Source organism: Aureobasidium melanogenum, assembly GCF_000721775.1.
Source record: "Aureobasidium melanogenum CBS 110374 unplaced genomic scaffold scaffold_31, whole genome shotgun sequence".
Lineage (NCBI taxonomy): Eukaryota > Fungi > Ascomycota > Dothideomycetes > Dothideales > Saccotheciaceae > Aureobasidium > Aureobasidium melanogenum.
In genome coordinates, this window is record NW_024470083.1 from 44,501 (window position 1) to 59,802 (window position 15,302).

The following is a 15,302-nucleotide window of genomic DNA, read 5'->3' on the forward strand; positions in this document are numbered from 1 at the left end:
ACCGCGCTTTCTTTTGCTATCTTTCCTTTTACCTTCAACAACATCACCATGTCAGACGTTCACGAGGACAACATCACCATGTCTGAACTCGATCAAGAGCTCAAAACCCTCGAGGACTACGAGATCCTTGTCAAACAACTGGTAAGTACTAGGCACCTTCCAAATGCAACCAGTGACAGCTGATTGACCCTGATCAGCGCCAGGGAATCAAGCTGCGCGACGTCGGTTGGAAATCTCAACTTGACGAATCCACTCAAGAGAATGCAGGTCTGTCTTTTAAAGTCACTGAGCTCACCACCTCCGTGAACAATGCGGAAGGTCGAATTAGGGAGCTTGAAGATCAGCAAAAGAAGCAGCATGTTGAGTTATTGGCCAGGAATAAGGAAGTTGCGGACCTCCAAAAGGCGGCGGAGGAGACTTCCGAGACCTTATCCAATCGTCAACAAGAATACGACCACTTGAAGCAGCAGCACGATGAACTCAAGTCGCGAGCTGAGCAGGTCGAGAACTCATTCAATAGCACCTCCGATGAGCTCAAGAAAGTACAGGCAGACTTGAAGGAGACTCAAGAGAATCTCACTGCTCTTCACATACAGCATGAGAGTATGAGAACTTCCAGCAACAACAAGCTCAAGGAACAAGCCATCGCGAACAGAAACAACCTTCAGACCAAGCAGACTGCGGACCAAGAGCTTGCCGTGCTGCGACCCAGGGTGCAGGAACAACGCCAGCGTCTAGAGCGTCTAGAGAAGGAAAACCGGCAGAGGCAGGAGCTTGAGGGTCGACTCCAAACACGAATCAGAAATTTGAGTGGAGACGAAGCCTCTCTTCATTCCAAGCTTGCCGATGCCGCTGAAGAACAAGAGAGGCTGAGGGGCGAGGTCCACATTCACGAAGAGTCTTTGTCAGAAATGAGAGCCAACATGACCATATGCCAGAATGGCTTGGCATACATTGTCAATGAGGTTCGCAATGCTCTGGTTCGCACTGCTCTCAAGCGAGAGCCTGCGAGGGTAAGCCTGATTGCTTTCTTCAATTATCATGTCCCTCAGTCGACCATTCGAGTCTTGGAGGAATACGAAGACTTGCCTAAGGCGTTGTCCTGGTCTCTTCACGACACTCCATCAGGTGTGCTAACTTCTATCCCCTCTCAAACTTTTGAGCACCTTTCTTCAACTCTGAGGTTCATTCTCTTCACCGCTCCTGACTCGGCCATGTGTGCTGCAGTCATCGAGTGCATCATGGCCAAGATCAACCTGGATGAGGCCGATGAGACTGGTTTGCGAAACCTGATCGCCGCTGTGCGTATCTCTCTAGATTGTGCCCTTCCCACCAGTATCGTGCAGGCACTCAATGAGGCTCGGACTATCGAGGCAGTGATCCGAGTCTGTCATAGTCTCACTGTAGAGTATGACGAGATAGGTGTGCTTATCGATCTGTGGCTCAGCAAGCTGCCAGGAGGCGCGGATAACGACTTCCTACTTCAGGCCTATCGCACTTGGTTCTCAGCATTCATGAATACCGGCATAACACAAACCGAGTCCTTAATGGACATAGTCTCTGGTCTGACCCTGGCACCCGAGCTTTACGAAGTTCTCCCTGTCGGCTCAGTGGCACATCCACGCTATCTGGTGGTTCTCGGTGTTACATGTCTCTTGATTGACGTTCAAGGCACGACCATACACATGCTTCAGCTTGAGAGCATGAGATACGACAGTGCCAAGAGGATCATCTCTTTTGGCATCTCCCACGGTGGGTCTGGAACGTTGGCCGGGCAGCAATTTTCTGATTTCTATATCGGCTTCTCAAGGGACAATTCAGACTTCATCTGGGACAACCTGAGAGCCCTCCTTGAGTAAAGTCGCCATCAACTCGCATCCACTTGACTCAACTACGGGTTATCATACTTGAGTCAACTGCATGCAATTTCTGTAATCTTCAATAACAATCCATTTGCTCTTTTCATAGAATACCCTACTTTCGAGAACATCGTGCCTTGTGATCGTCGTGTGTCAAGTTGTTGGTTCTGGAGAGATTGCTACGAACACTGGAAGCCTTACTGAGGTGACCAGCACTTTTACCATAGATCAATGATCGCTTGTTCGTGTATCAGTGGCTTCTTGGAGATTCTTGAGCAAATGCCAACTAATAAGATAGAAACGAGAATGCTTTTCTTTGGGGCCTGATCACTAACAAAGACCTTAACACGTCCTGCACACCGTCCGATCGTCAAATTCATTATCATCGTCGTTCATTTTCCCAATGCATACACCTTGCATGGCCCCAGAGAATACCTCATGAATCAATTGCTCAGCAGATCTTGCACACTCATACCACGGCCAGACTTGTCTTTGAAAGTTCTCCTATCCGAGTTCAACATCAACAGAGCAGCCATTGCTTCACGGTCCAAATCCTTCTCTCTGCGGTCGCGAAGTCTTGCATCCTCACCCGCAACTCCTGGTCTTTGGTGCATGGATGAGTCTTGCGCTCGTAGTGCAGGGCTCGTGAGTGCGAAAGGCGCAGGCTCGTGTTGACCAGCAGTCGGAGCGAAGAAGGGTGATGCTTGTTGTGAGTGTATGTAAGGAGAAAACGAAGGAGCAGAAGCAGACGAGATGCTGTAGTGTCGAGAAGAAGAGGCATCAGATGGTGCGATGGCAGGCGATTTGTATCCGTAATGAGACATGGAGGGCAGAGAGGATAGAGATGGGATGGATTCCCGAGATTGTGTGTGTGAAAGGAGTGGGCCATTTGGTGTTGAAGCACCGGTGGAATGGTTTGTGTCCGACATTTCCTGGTCATCATCTTCCTCTTGCTCCATGGGCTGGTCAACGACAGCAGTGGGTTGTGGTGTAGGTACAGCAGACACGGCAGGCTGCGATGTTGAGCCCTGTCTCGCGGCTGTGTTGTCGGCTTTGAGGTCGGTGATGCAACGCTCGAGGTAGCGAAGATACTCGATGCTTGCCTTGAACATTGTTAGCGCATGCTTGGGTCAGAAAACTGCGCCGCACGACTAACCTGGAGGATTGCCAACTTGTGCATCTCTTGACCTTGACAGGCAGGAATCATGTCCTTCAAGACACCAAATTCCTCATTCATCTTGGAGCGTCGTCGCCTTTCGATCAAGCTGTGTGCTGTTTTGCGAGCTACTTTACGGCTAGCGGCTGTGCTGTTTGCATTGGCACCCTTCTTTCTACCGCCAGTGGCCTTTGCCGGTGCTGCCTCAACTTCCGGGTCCGGCTGCTTCTCGCCAGCGGTAGTCTTTGGCTTCATCTGGATGATCTTGCGATTGCGAGTTGGCGGTGGAGGAAGAGCGAATGTGTCGTCTGCTTTGGCCGAGCTTGACTGAGCAGCAGTAGACTTACGTCTTCCATTGTTCAGAGACACGGGTGAATGAGGGTGATACGATGAATCAGAACCATGACTTGAGAGAGGTGACGAGGTGGCTCTATCACTGCCATCCACATAGGCCGAGGGAGGGAGGTTGCAAGCTGGAGCAAGAGGCACAAGCTTCTCCTTGCCCCGGATGTCCGTCGATGAGGCTGGGGTAGGAGGGAGGTGTGAAGAAGCCATTGTGTAATGAAGGGTATGACAAAAACGGCACCCTGGTGGTATCACAAACTATCGAGTATGGCGTAGCAGGAAAGGGGATCTTGTGCAGGCAAGGGAATAGACGTGGACAGGAAAAAGGAATCGGAGGCGTGGACTAGGAGACGACGACATATTTGATACTACTTGCAGACTGGCACTTTCCCTATCAACAGGCGCACGAGGGGAACGTCGTTCAGTGTCGTGTGCCTCAACTGTAAAGCTGAGAGTCGACGACATGCCCTCGTGCGCTCTCTCCGCATCGTTCATTGGCTGCCTTTCAACCGCCTATGGCTGTGAAGCCTATCACCTCCTCCCAGAGGCCTTCAAGAGAGCACGTGCGGTTCCAGTGAGAAACTGACTTTGCTTCGCTCTTGCAACTGGTTGAGCGACAATCTCCCTCAGTCTCTGCATGTGATCCTTCCTATCCAACATGTTGCCGTTTTGCGGAGGCATATAATTGCGTGCGAAGAGCGAGTCCCACTTTGACACAGGGGACAAAGGGAAGAAATCGCTCACACTCGTATCCAGTTGCCGAGAGCCGAGCAGACATCTCAGACACAGATATGTACCTACCTGCCTATCGCGTTTTTGAAAGAGCCAGTTGTGGTCCAAAAGATAAAGCGGCGGAGACGGGAAAGTCGAATGAAGTCGCAAGCCAACAGAGTCGTGGCGCAGAGAATTGTTTTAAATCCCGCGGAGACCATGATAAGAACAAAAAGAATGCCTCAATGACAAAACGAAATGCCGCTTCTGTGGATCGAACACAGTGCCTCCAGAATACTCTTGTCGGAACAAGAAGGACAGAAGTTGACTTCAGTCTGGCGCTCTCCCAGATGAGCTAAAGCGGCGATGCTGGAAATCCGGCTGGAAATTGTTTGATCTTGTTCACCCATCAAATCAATCGCGACAGTGCATGGAGGAACAATGCAGACAAGTCAAGCCATCATCAGCCAGGACAGGCTTGAGTATGAAGTTCAGTCTGAAATGTTGCATGTCATCCAAAGCATCTGAGTATGCCGGCATATCCGACCAAGCTATGCCACAATCTCGAAACTTGACTAAGGCGATGCATGTCTCGGAGCTCTTTGAAGCTTGGGGTCTGAGATTGAGCTCTGTGTTTACATGTCCTTCAACACTATAAATCTGTCATCATCTCTGCAATACCCACGAATATCTAAGAACCGCTCACCCCGTCATCTGAGTTTCCGTGCTGGGCAACACACACAGATTTACTCTCGCTGCAAACCACCAACATGGAGGCCGTTCAAGGTGAGGCACACGATCACATGCAAATCGTCACAACCAGCACTAACAAGACACCACTCAGACTGGGCAAGCTACCTCTTCCGCAACGGATACCTTACTCCCGGCATCTTCGGTCCTCTGTCGACTCTCAACGATGTCTTCCACAAATACCTCCTCCCCACCTTCCAGTCGCTGCTCGAAAAGCCCGACCTCACCAAGATCGCCCTGATGCTCGTCATCCTCTACATCTCGCTCAAACTCGTCAACATGCTGGTCCAGAGTGTGCTCTTCTGGGTGCGACTGGCTTTCCGCATCACCTTCTGGGGCGGCCTTGTCGTTCTGGCCTTCTGGCTCTCGCAAAGAGGTGTCGACGGCGCAGCTGAGGATGTGAGCTATTGGATCAGGCTTTGGAAAGGCGAACTGGAACACTACAAGAGCCAGGCAGAGCAGATTGCATATCAACACAGCCATGGCTATGGTGGCAAGCACGGCTACGGCGGTGGCTACAAGCCTGTCGCGTCCAAGAAGCAATGGTCTTTCTAAGAGATGGATGCGACAATGCATATCATAACAGCATTTCAGGGAGTTTTACGGCTGGGTTACATCAGTTTCACGAGATATCATTTTGAGGCCGAGACGTTGATTGGTATGAGAGACTGGCTACTGTAATGTTGCGGCCAAATATGAGCGAAGGATTAGCATGCACACATTGGTCACATTCTTGCTATAAAAGTTGTCATTGTCCCTCATCTTTCTTGCCGTCTACAACTCCGGCAACTTTGAGCCGAGTCCGTTAAGTGCTTCGGCCATATTGCACCTTCCTTCAATGCTCTTCGCTCTTTTGTGTGGACCAGAAATCAAGGCATCGCTGCCTCAGGAGAGGCATTGACACGGGAGACTTGACTGATCCAGGCTTGGTATGAGATATCTAGACCACGGCCATTTAAGTCTTGATGGAAAGAATCAAAACACATAAAAGTATACCACCGGAAACCTCTCCCATTGGCTTGGACGAATCTCTTTCCGTTTTTAAAACAGGTCGAGCGAGGCCAGTGTCACCATTTAAGCTCGAGTTGTATATTGTTATTCGAATAGTAGATGTTAGCTCTTACCTCTTGAACCTCGGCTAGATCGCAAGACTGGCTACCACATCCAATCATGAATAATCGACAAAAGAAGCTCGTGATGCTTTGCGATATTATGCGGGGCCGGGTGGCTGAGAGAGCCTCAATGCGGCAACCTACCAGATAATGCAAGGAGAAGATCAAATATTTGCAACCATCAGCTGCCGGCTAGCCCGATGGCTTGAAGACCAATTGACAATGTCACCTTTCGATATAGGCAAAAGTGCCGGATTGGCCGTGTGCGACCGATCTCGAAAATAGAGTTCCATTCTGATCAAGCGAGCTGCAACAACTTGCCGTCTAGCAGGCTGCAACGACTTGTTTCGGTTTGAGCATTTGTTATTTGGTGCATTGAAAGAGACCGAGAACAAAGTCCTAAGCTCCATCAAAGAAGGTGAGTCAGCGCAGAGCACAGTAGTACGCGTCATGCACGCGATCCTCGCGCGTTAGGTGCAGATTTGGGGGTCATGACCAGCTAAGAGCTCAGGTGCATAGCTGCAGGAGCGTTAACCAAGCCTGCTTTGATAATATCAGGCTGCTAGGTTTTGTCATTTGAAAGTGATGCGCACACAAAGTCTTGGACGTTGAGACTTCATACCAATCACTGTCGCGAAGGACCCTGACAAGGCTCACAGCAGCTGTGCAAGGAGTTCTTGGAGAGAGTGGAAGAACACATGGCACTGCGCAACCTGGCGTGTGTCGGGCCACGCAGGGAGCGCAGCGGTTACGTGCAGCAGATCTCGCAGAAAGCGCTGTGAACAAGGAAACTCAAGATATGGTAGATGTGAAAGGGTAGTGCAAACATAGAACGGAGAATTTTTTGGGTTGACAAGAAGCGAAACGGAGATTGAGGAGATTCCTAGTTGCGACTAGGGGAATTGAAGGATCGGAGTTGGCAATGCGAACATTAAAAGACTTACGAGGCCGGTGCATACGCGCGATTACCGGCGTTGCTTTGAAGATCGTAGACGACACAAAAGCTGGTGAATCAAGTCGAGCAAAGCATGGGGTGGACAGAGCGAGATGGAGAAAATAGTGTTTATATGTCAGTTGCAAGGCGCGTGACGGCAAAAGAAGCCCTCGAGGGATGAGTTTGGGCAGAGAAACCGCGGACCATATTCTCGGGGCTGGGAGGGCTCTGGCTGAAAAGTTGGTGCAGGTAGAGAAGGAGCAGGTGACGTGTGGCAAGCTGGCGGCAAGAGCTGGTTGGTCGGGCATAAGCGTAAAGAGGCAGCAAGATCGCCGTTCGACACGACTTTGTCGCTTCATGACGGGCGCATCTGATCCTTAAGACTCTGTTTGATCTCTTTTCCCGCCGCTCTGGGGACTGCTCTCTGGACAAGTTTCTGTGCTACGCGTGGCCGCGTCCGTCCCAGTGTTTCGTCTTTCTTGGTCCTTCTAAGTTAAGCTTGCCTACCCAGGTACTTCTGCCTCGGTCGCCATCCCTTGCCTCGAGCCTCGAGCTGACATACATTCCAAGGCGAATCGAAAAAAGTGAGTTTAACGCTGTCTTATTGGCTGCACTGGCGAGAGTGGCGACGCGGCATTGATGAAGCAGCGTCCTGTCTCGCGTCGCTTTCCTGTGCTTCGCTGAACGTCTTGGTCGCTGACTGCAACGCTTTTCTGTAGCCGAACAAAAGCCCGAGCCAAGTCTTCAGACTGAGATCGATGCGCTCGACCAAGCCGACCTCATCGCATCACCCTCCCTCCGCTAGCACCAACACACTCACAGACGCGTCGCGCCCTTGCTTGCCAGCATCCAACCATTGCTAGATCTTGGGCCGCCTCCCGACACGCAGGTTCCGACAGCCAAGCTTATCTGGAATCCCTGGGCTCAAGCGACTCCGCCGACCTGTTTCGCGCCGCCAATGAGTCTGTAATTCTGCACATCGAGTAACACGGCCAAGTTTGCATTCACCGCTCCTGCGCCAGTCCGCAAACTCCTAGCACACCTACCCGCAACCTGGGTTATGCTACCGTACCATGGACGGTCATGGCACAATCAACCCTGCTGCGCTCAACTCAAGTACGTCGCCGCATCCACCCCACCTGCGCTCGAGCGCTATACCATTCTCTCTACCCGACCTCCCCTACTGACCCAGTCGCGTAGCCCTCGACAACTCGGCATATAACAATCGAGGCTTGAAGCGCAGCCGTTCCCCGGCCGAACCCGCCGACACCGGTACGTCCGCTGCCAACGTTTCTATCAACTTTGCGCGTCAATATGCTGACGTGTCAGACGACTTCAAACCAAGAAAGCGCGGTCGCCCGCCCAAGCAGAAGACTGCCGACAGCCCGCAAATGGCATCCCATCCTGTTCAACTATCGTCGCCGCTGGCCGTACAGACTCCTCAAATCAAGCAAGGCGGAAACCAGTCCTCGCCTTCGCAGGCTTCACCACAGCGACAAACACCAGCCTCCGGCCAAAAGACAACAGTCGTCAAGGCCCTGCCTACTGTCCGAGACCACACCACGGATCAACTCGGCGCCGAGGGCGATGAATACATCCCACGTGAAATTGACGAAGCTGGCGAAAAGAAGGTGTCAAGCAATGGCTATCCGCTCGAAGGTCGCGAGTATCGCATCAGAACCTTCACCGTGCCCAACAGAGGCGAAAAGCTGTTCATGCTCGCCACCGAGTGCGCACGCGCTCTAGGGTACCGCGACTCGTACCTGCTTTTCAACAAGAACCGATCGCTGTTTAAGATCATCGCGAACCAACCCGAGAAGGACAACCTTATCCACCAGGAGATTTTGCCATACTCTTATCGTTCGAGGCAAATAGCCATCGTAACAGCGAGGTCAATGTTCCGCCAGTTTGGAAGTCGCGTCATCACAAACGGCAGACGAGTTCGTGATGATTATTGGGAGTCCAAGGCAAGAAGTCAGGGTTTCACAGAAGAAGATGCAGCTGGAGAGAAACGACCCGGTGCCGCCAAGCAGAGGGAAGCAGCGGCCGCCGAAGCCAGCACTAACACCACTGTTCTGACTGCTATGCCTCACACGGACATAATCTACACCAACGGCCCGGGCCTTGACCAACCCGCTGTCCCGGCAGGCATCCACCCTGTTACGCTCGCTCCTCTTAGCATGATTAACATGCCACTTGATGATCCCCGGGTTGCTGACTTCCGTGGCATCGCTCGTCCTAGACAAGAGCTCACCGGACCTGCCTACCAAGATCGCACTCAGCCCAGTAATCCTCAGGATGTCTTCAATCAGGCAAACCAGGCGGCTGAGTTTAACAAGTCTCTGACTCAACAGCGTGTTGTGCGCAGCCAGTACTACGAAGATTATTGGAAACGTCCTCACGAGCCTCCAACTCCTCCTCCTCAGCCGCATATGCCCGACACTACAGACATGGGAACCGTCGCTCCTCACAATCTGCAGTCGCCCCAAAGTCGCCTGCCATCTCTCTCGCAGCCTTCCATGATGGGTCACCAACAAGCAACTGCTCACATGATGCCTTCTCAATTCCATCAGCCCAACCAACAGAACCCCATGCAGTCGCCCGTTCGCTCCATGCACCAGCAGCTTCCTTCATCGCAGATGCACCAGACTTCCCCCGCCATGGCTATGGCTTCTATGCGCCAGCAAACTCCCTCATACGGCTACCAGCAAGGTCAAATGTGGCCGCCATCGCAGCCCCAACCTTCTCCACTGTCCCAAGCGCACACAATGGCTCAGTTTCAGCAGCCTACTCAACAAGCTTCCATGCATCCCCCTCAAATGGCTGCCATGGGTGGCTATCCCTCTATGAACCATCCCATGGGCGCAGCCGGCGCCTTTGCTGGTATGAACCGTAACATGTATCAAGCTAGTCCGAGCCCGCAGCATTTTGCCATGCAACAGCAACAGCAGGCGACACCCGCGCCACCCCAGCAGATGCATGGATGGGCACCTCCCACCACAAATCCTGCTACTGGCATGACTCCCCAAGACTGGCAACGCTACCAATAGAATTTTGGAAGCTTGACTGAGGAGCATGAGCTCATGCTTCATAGACCGACCAAACTTGTGCCGACAGCCGAACTTCAATCTGCTTGCAGCAGGTTGGTAAAAGACTTTTCTTACCACCGTGTGGAAGCTTTCATCGCAATGATGAGAATCACAAAAGAGTTACTTCTTCGATCACAATGATTACAGGTTATCGGTAAAATCGATACTTGTTGAGCAACGCACGCCGTCCTCAGAAATTGTCCGCCTCGGTGCATCGCTTTCACACCCTTTTCCTTGACTGTTTTGCTGTGGTTCTTATTACTCATGGATTCCCCTCGATGCATCACTGCATTTGTCCGTCCTTGCACCTTTACCCACTACCCCCTTGTTTGTTTACTCGCCTCACGAATCTACTCACTACCCACTCTGCCCAGGCGTTCTTTCGGTCTCGTCTTCTGTTCTTCACCCCGCTTTATACCTTTCCATTCTTGCTCTTTTACTATTTCCTTTTCTGTCCCCTCATGATATGGGTTCATTATACCAAAGACACCACTACGAAGAAGAACGCGTTTGGTATAAAACTGGCTGCTGATTGCTTTTGAAATGTTAGTCGGTGGAGAAGAGAACAACAACACGTTTGGGTCTGCTACTACTACTATCGGCGGCTTTTGATGAAACTCTGGAACAAATACCCCTTTTGCTCTTTTACTTATTACCCTTTTTATTACTTTTTACCAACTCTGTACTGTTGCGTATCCCTTTTTCTTCTCTTCCAAACTCCTTTGACCTTCTCTGTTCTTAACTTTTATTTGAAATTGACATGTCTCTCTGCTAGAAGGTTTCACTGGATATCATCTCATTCTGGATCATATTGTGACTTTTTACGGCTACATGCTGATAGCTTCCAGCATTGGGAGAATCCTTGATATGGGCTTCTCATATTGACCTCTCACTCTCCCTCTCTGCTCTTTTCTGATAACCGACGATTTCCAGAGAGAGCCTGTCATTCTCCATCCTCTCCCTTGACATTCTTGTCCTCTTGTAATCATTATGCATTTTTGCCCTGCATGACAAGGGGAAGTTTGGAGGTTAAGCTATGTGCGATCGGACCTGTGCATGTTGTCCCTTGTGGAACGATCAGATGACATGGAGTTATGAAAATGCACAATATCGTACCGGAACAGACTGTTTCCGGAGAAGCACCGTCATTCCTGCACTCGCCCTGGACATGCTCGGTTCTTGACACCACTGTGCATTTCTAGAGCTGAATTTTCACCCTACATCTCGAGGGGGATCATGACAATAAAGCCGTGCGTAAACAGACCTGGATCTTGTGCCAGGGTTCCAAGCCCAGCTGGCCGGAAAGACATCTTTCAGTGAACGTATTGTTTAGAAGCGCTTGCAGGGTTTCGTTGTTGATTTGTGACAAAAGAAACAGGGAACTCTCTCTGTGGGTCAAATCCTCTTGAGCCGTGAATCGAGACAAATTAGGCTTTGGTGAGAACTTCTCTTCACAAGAGTTCCGTGCATGTCCCTCTGTATGTTTTGGGATCAGGGGTTTCGGTGAGGCGTGGGGTGTGCATGTCAAAACAAAGGAAAGCACGAGGCATAAGGTTGAGCAGAAGCACAGCAAGCTTAAAGTCTGAGTACGGACCTGAACTTTTGTAATTACAGTCTAGAAAGGAAGGTATTAACATCATAAAAAGAAACAAGCTGTACAAGGCTTGCAAAGCAAACAAAATGACATCCGAACCAAACCCAAATGATAAAGCCGTACCGTATATCCGTCTATGATCCCATGCCCGCTTAAATGCCAAAAGAAATTTCATCATTAGTGTTCATGTGCTTCATCCAGTCCATATCCTCGAACCCACCGTCGATCGAGTCGAAAGCAGGCATAGCAGGGAAAGTGCCATCATCGAAAGTGAATGACTCTCCAGCCGCGTCCAAGTTGATCAGAGTATCGAAATCAGCATCCAGGGCGGGAATGTTGAAGGCCGCTGCTGTGGTCTCGTCAATCTGGCTGTCGGTCGTGTGCTCGGAACCTGGAGGCGTAGAAGCGAGGAAGTTGTTTAAATGTTGAGCCAAGTCGTTCTCTGAGACTTGCTGCTCCTGTTGATCGGCCTGCAGCTGGTGAGATTGCGATTGTTGGTCGTTGTTCATGCTGGCAGCAAGCTCTGGTGGTGGTGTAAGACGGCTGGCATTGACATGTCCTGTTCGTGCCGTTTTCATTACGGTGGACATGTTAGCAACATGCGATGGTCGTGGTGGTGGGCCCATCTTGGAAGGAAGTGTGATTTCTGCTTTGCGAATTGCTGCTTCCAAGAAAGCGGTCGAATAGTCTGCTGCAGCGTAGATGTCGCGCAGCTTGTTCAGAATCTGCATGCATTGGCAGAAACCCTGCAAGCTGGCACGGCGAGTCGTCTCATCTGGTGCTTTGATGTCGAGGAGATGAATAATGATAGCCGGCAACAGAACGGTGATACCCGAGGTAGGTAAGCAGCGGATGAGATCGAGCTCGTTCAAATTCTGAGCTATCGCAGTGAGTCTGTTGGCTGCAAAACGAACGGTCCTTCTAGAGGTATCCAATACTTCGGAAGCCATCTTTCGAGATGGCGCGGCCGTTGATGGGAGCACTTGAGGTCTGTGCAGAGCTGAGAGAGTAGCCAGGTAAATCATGTGCAAAAGTGAGCGATGGAGTGCGGTCACTCCCTTGCCAGCTGTAAGGTCGAACAATGATGAGGGCTTGTATTTTGCTTCGGGCGCGAGAGCTGCTTTCCACTGTTTAAGTTCTTCATCGCATGCCTTGACAGAGCACTTTTCCGGATCATCTTTACGTGCTACCAGCATCATGGTAGTACGCGTAGTTCCTTCTTGACTCTGAACACCATGATTGTTGTGCAAGACCGAGTACTGCGTAGACAAAACATGGCTGATGCAGATGCACAATTTGGCCTTCTCGATACACATGATGGCCACGTCCCTTTGCATAGATGTGTCCTGCATGAGTTTGCAGCTGGGCGGAATGCAGGATGATGGGTTAGACAGAACGGCGAACTCAAAGTCGTCTATCGCCAACATGGGTACGTCGAAATCCTCGTTCTTTATCCTTGTTGGACGGCGCATTCCCAAAGCAATGAGACGATCGCGCATGTAAGTTGCCCACCAGATGCGCTTCCAAAGACGTTTTTGTTGAGGGCTCATGTTGGAACGTTCCGGATTGCGGTGGAGACCAATGGTGTGTGAGAGAGATACAGCAATACCCATCCAGTGATGGCTGTCCTTCTGATCGTCCGGGGTTTCGTACCAGAAAGTCATGAGAAGCAAAGATTGAATCAAAGAGATTCTGTCAGCTTCATAGTCAAAGTCATATAGAAGCTGTATTTGGATTAGTATTAAATGCGTGGACGATGATTGTTAAATACTCACTCTAGTCTTCTGGAAAAAGTCGCGTCTGGCGGCTCTTCTGTTAGTGTAGCCAGCAGTGTGAAGATACGCCATATCGACCGAAGCCACGCCTGCAAACATGATGGCCTGGAATAATAGAAGACTTATAGCCGAGCTAGAATCATTGTTGTCTACAGTGTTGATGAGCTCGTGAATGTCCAGTAGCGGCATATACGGATGGATGTTCTCTACGAAGCATCGTAGAAGAGCAGAGCGCAAGGCGGGTGGTGGTAATGTAAGGGCACCCTTCTTGCCCAAATACGCCAGATCCTCTGGACCAAAAGTAGAGGGAAGGGACCTGATGAAGGCCGGGAGTGTGTGGTGAGGAGGTGGGGGGGTATGAGACTGTAAGCCAAAGAGAGCATTGGGGTCGACTCCTGATAGGGAGATGTTGTCTGTTGGATCATGGGGTATCGAGATGGATCTTGCTAGACTTTGGCGGCGAGCAGGATCGAAGGATTGAGGGTCGAGATCCTGGTCTGGATATGGAAATTAGCTAGGGTACAGAAATTGCAATGTGAGAAGGTACGAACAAAGCGAATGGGGTAAATGCCCTGGTGAGTCATGGAAGTTCAGATTGGTATGTTGTATCGGGGCAGGAACAGGAGGAGAGCAGCCTCCTGTTGCGTTTCCTTCTTCGTCTGCCTTTGTCCACTTCCTTTACACAACGAGTTAGCATGGTCTATCTGAGAATACAGTCGTTACATGGCACGGACTTCTTGCGCTTGCTCTCCGAGACTATACATTCAACCTCGTCGAGTCTGCAATTGGTGCAAGGACTCTGCTCGACGACATTGCAGCGTACTTTGCGAGCTCTGCACGATTGACAGGCCTTTGAGGCACGTCTCTTGACACTCTTGTGAATCCTGGTGCCAGTAGCAGGCAGGCCGGCGTCGCTGGCCTTTCTCTTCGAGTTGGGAGAGCTCGAGGGTCTGGCCGCAGCCAAGTGGTCGCCATTGACAGATGAGTCCGACATGGTCGATGGGGTCGATGGTCAAGAGATAGGAAAAGCGCTCGCGCGGGAGGTCGCGGGGGAGCTGCTTACCTTTGTATTTAATCTACTCAGCGGCCACCAATGCACTTTTGGTTAATCAGCCTTCGATTCTCCTCCCCCATGATCCACCGCCCCACGTTGTGGAGACTCCACGAACTTCTTCTGCGCGGTATCAAACCGTCTGCCAAGCAGTCCTCCGCGTCTACTTGGTTCATTTCAGGGATGGCGCAAAGTTACGCTTGTTAGACCGCCATTCTCATTCGCCAAAATGTCATTCTATCCCGATCGTCGGTCCAGCGGCTTATGCGTGTTCCGAGTACGACCCTTCGAGAACTCCTTGACTTCACAACGACACATGAACCACGCGGCCTGATGTCCTATGAACTCAAGCCACCCCCGGTGTCATCGGGCCACCGACGGGGAGGAAACCGCGGAGTCGCGGGCTAGCTCTATCACTTGAGACTGTCTTTCCAGGGCATTCTAGATCGGAAACGGGCACGAGCGCATACGAATGTGGAGTTCCGACCTGAGCATCGTTCCGTTCTATACCGAGTCGGGTATCTCTCGCGAGTGAGCCGGAAACCGGAACTTCGAGCATGTGAACTGGTTTCATTCCCTCCTCGCAAAGGTGCGAGCATGATGCACAGATGCGTCTGCACAGCCGCTCCGCAGACACGGCAACTGTCTCGGGAGGTCCGGGCCAGCCTATCCGCAATATCCGCCGTTGTACTATCATTTGAGCAAGACTTCTCCTGCTTTCAGCGCTTTCTTCAAGGTAAGTGAATTCAAATTGGTAAGCGAATCATTATGCAGTACATTGAAACGAAAGTAGCTCATGTGACTCACACAGGATTGTGGCTTCGATTGAGATAATTACATGCGACAAATTCACGCGCCCTAGGGCGCCTACTTCTTCCTTAATTGACGCTTCGACTCGTGTCGTACAGTACTTGGGACTACAACCA

General features: G+C 51.0%; 5 protein-coding genes across 5 annotated transcripts; 3 read left to right on the forward strand and 2 right to left on the reverse strand.

Moving 5' to 3' along the window:
- Nucleotides 1–48: 48 nt before the first annotated feature.
- Nucleotides 49–1,859, forward strand: M437DRAFT_88478 (uncharacterized protein; the record flags this gene model as incomplete). The annotated part of the gene is made up of 2 exons (XM_041028842.1): nt 49–141; nt 198–1,859. The coding sequence occupies 2 exons, from the start codon at nt 49–51 to the stop codon at nt 1,857–1,859; spliced, it is 1,755 nt and encodes a 584-aa protein (XP_040875530.1).
- A 443-nt stretch (nt 1,860–2,302) lies between these two features.
- On the reverse strand, nt 2,303–3,570 carry M437DRAFT_59197 (uncharacterized protein; the record flags this gene model as incomplete). The annotated part of the gene is made up of 2 exons (XM_041023538.1): nt 2,303–2,962; nt 3,016–3,570. The coding sequence occupies 2 exons, from the start codon at nt 3,568–3,570 to the stop codon at nt 2,303–2,305; spliced, it is 1,215 nt and encodes a 404-aa protein (XP_040875531.1).
- Nucleotides 3,571–5,031: 1,461 nt separating this feature from the next.
- On the forward strand, nt 5,032–5,313 carry M437DRAFT_17508 (uncharacterized protein; the record flags this gene model as incomplete). The annotated part of the gene is made up of 1 exon (XM_041018910.1): nt 5,032–5,313. A coding segment is annotated over one exon (282 nt), but the record flags the coding sequence as incomplete, so codon positions are not given.
- A 2,627-nt stretch (nt 5,314–7,940) lies between these two features.
- M437DRAFT_59020 (uncharacterized protein) lies at nt 7,941–9,917 on the forward strand (the record flags this gene model as incomplete). The annotated part of the gene is made up of 3 exons (XM_041023504.1): nt 7,941–7,983; nt 8,068–8,139; nt 8,197–9,917. 3 exons carry the CDS (start codon nt 7,941–7,943, stop codon nt 9,915–9,917), a joined length of 1,836 nt encoding a protein of 611 aa, XP_040875533.1.
- Nucleotides 9,918–11,702: 1,785 nt separating this feature from the next.
- M437DRAFT_59053 (uncharacterized protein) lies at nt 11,703–14,319 on the reverse strand (the record flags this gene model as incomplete). The annotated part of the gene is made up of 4 exons (XM_041023510.1): nt 11,703–13,274; nt 13,326–13,822; nt 13,877–14,001; nt 14,060–14,319. 4 exons carry the CDS (start codon nt 14,317–14,319, stop codon nt 11,703–11,705), a joined length of 2,454 nt encoding a protein of 817 aa, XP_040875534.1.
- Between the last annotated feature and the right edge of the window lie 983 nt (nt 14,320–15,302).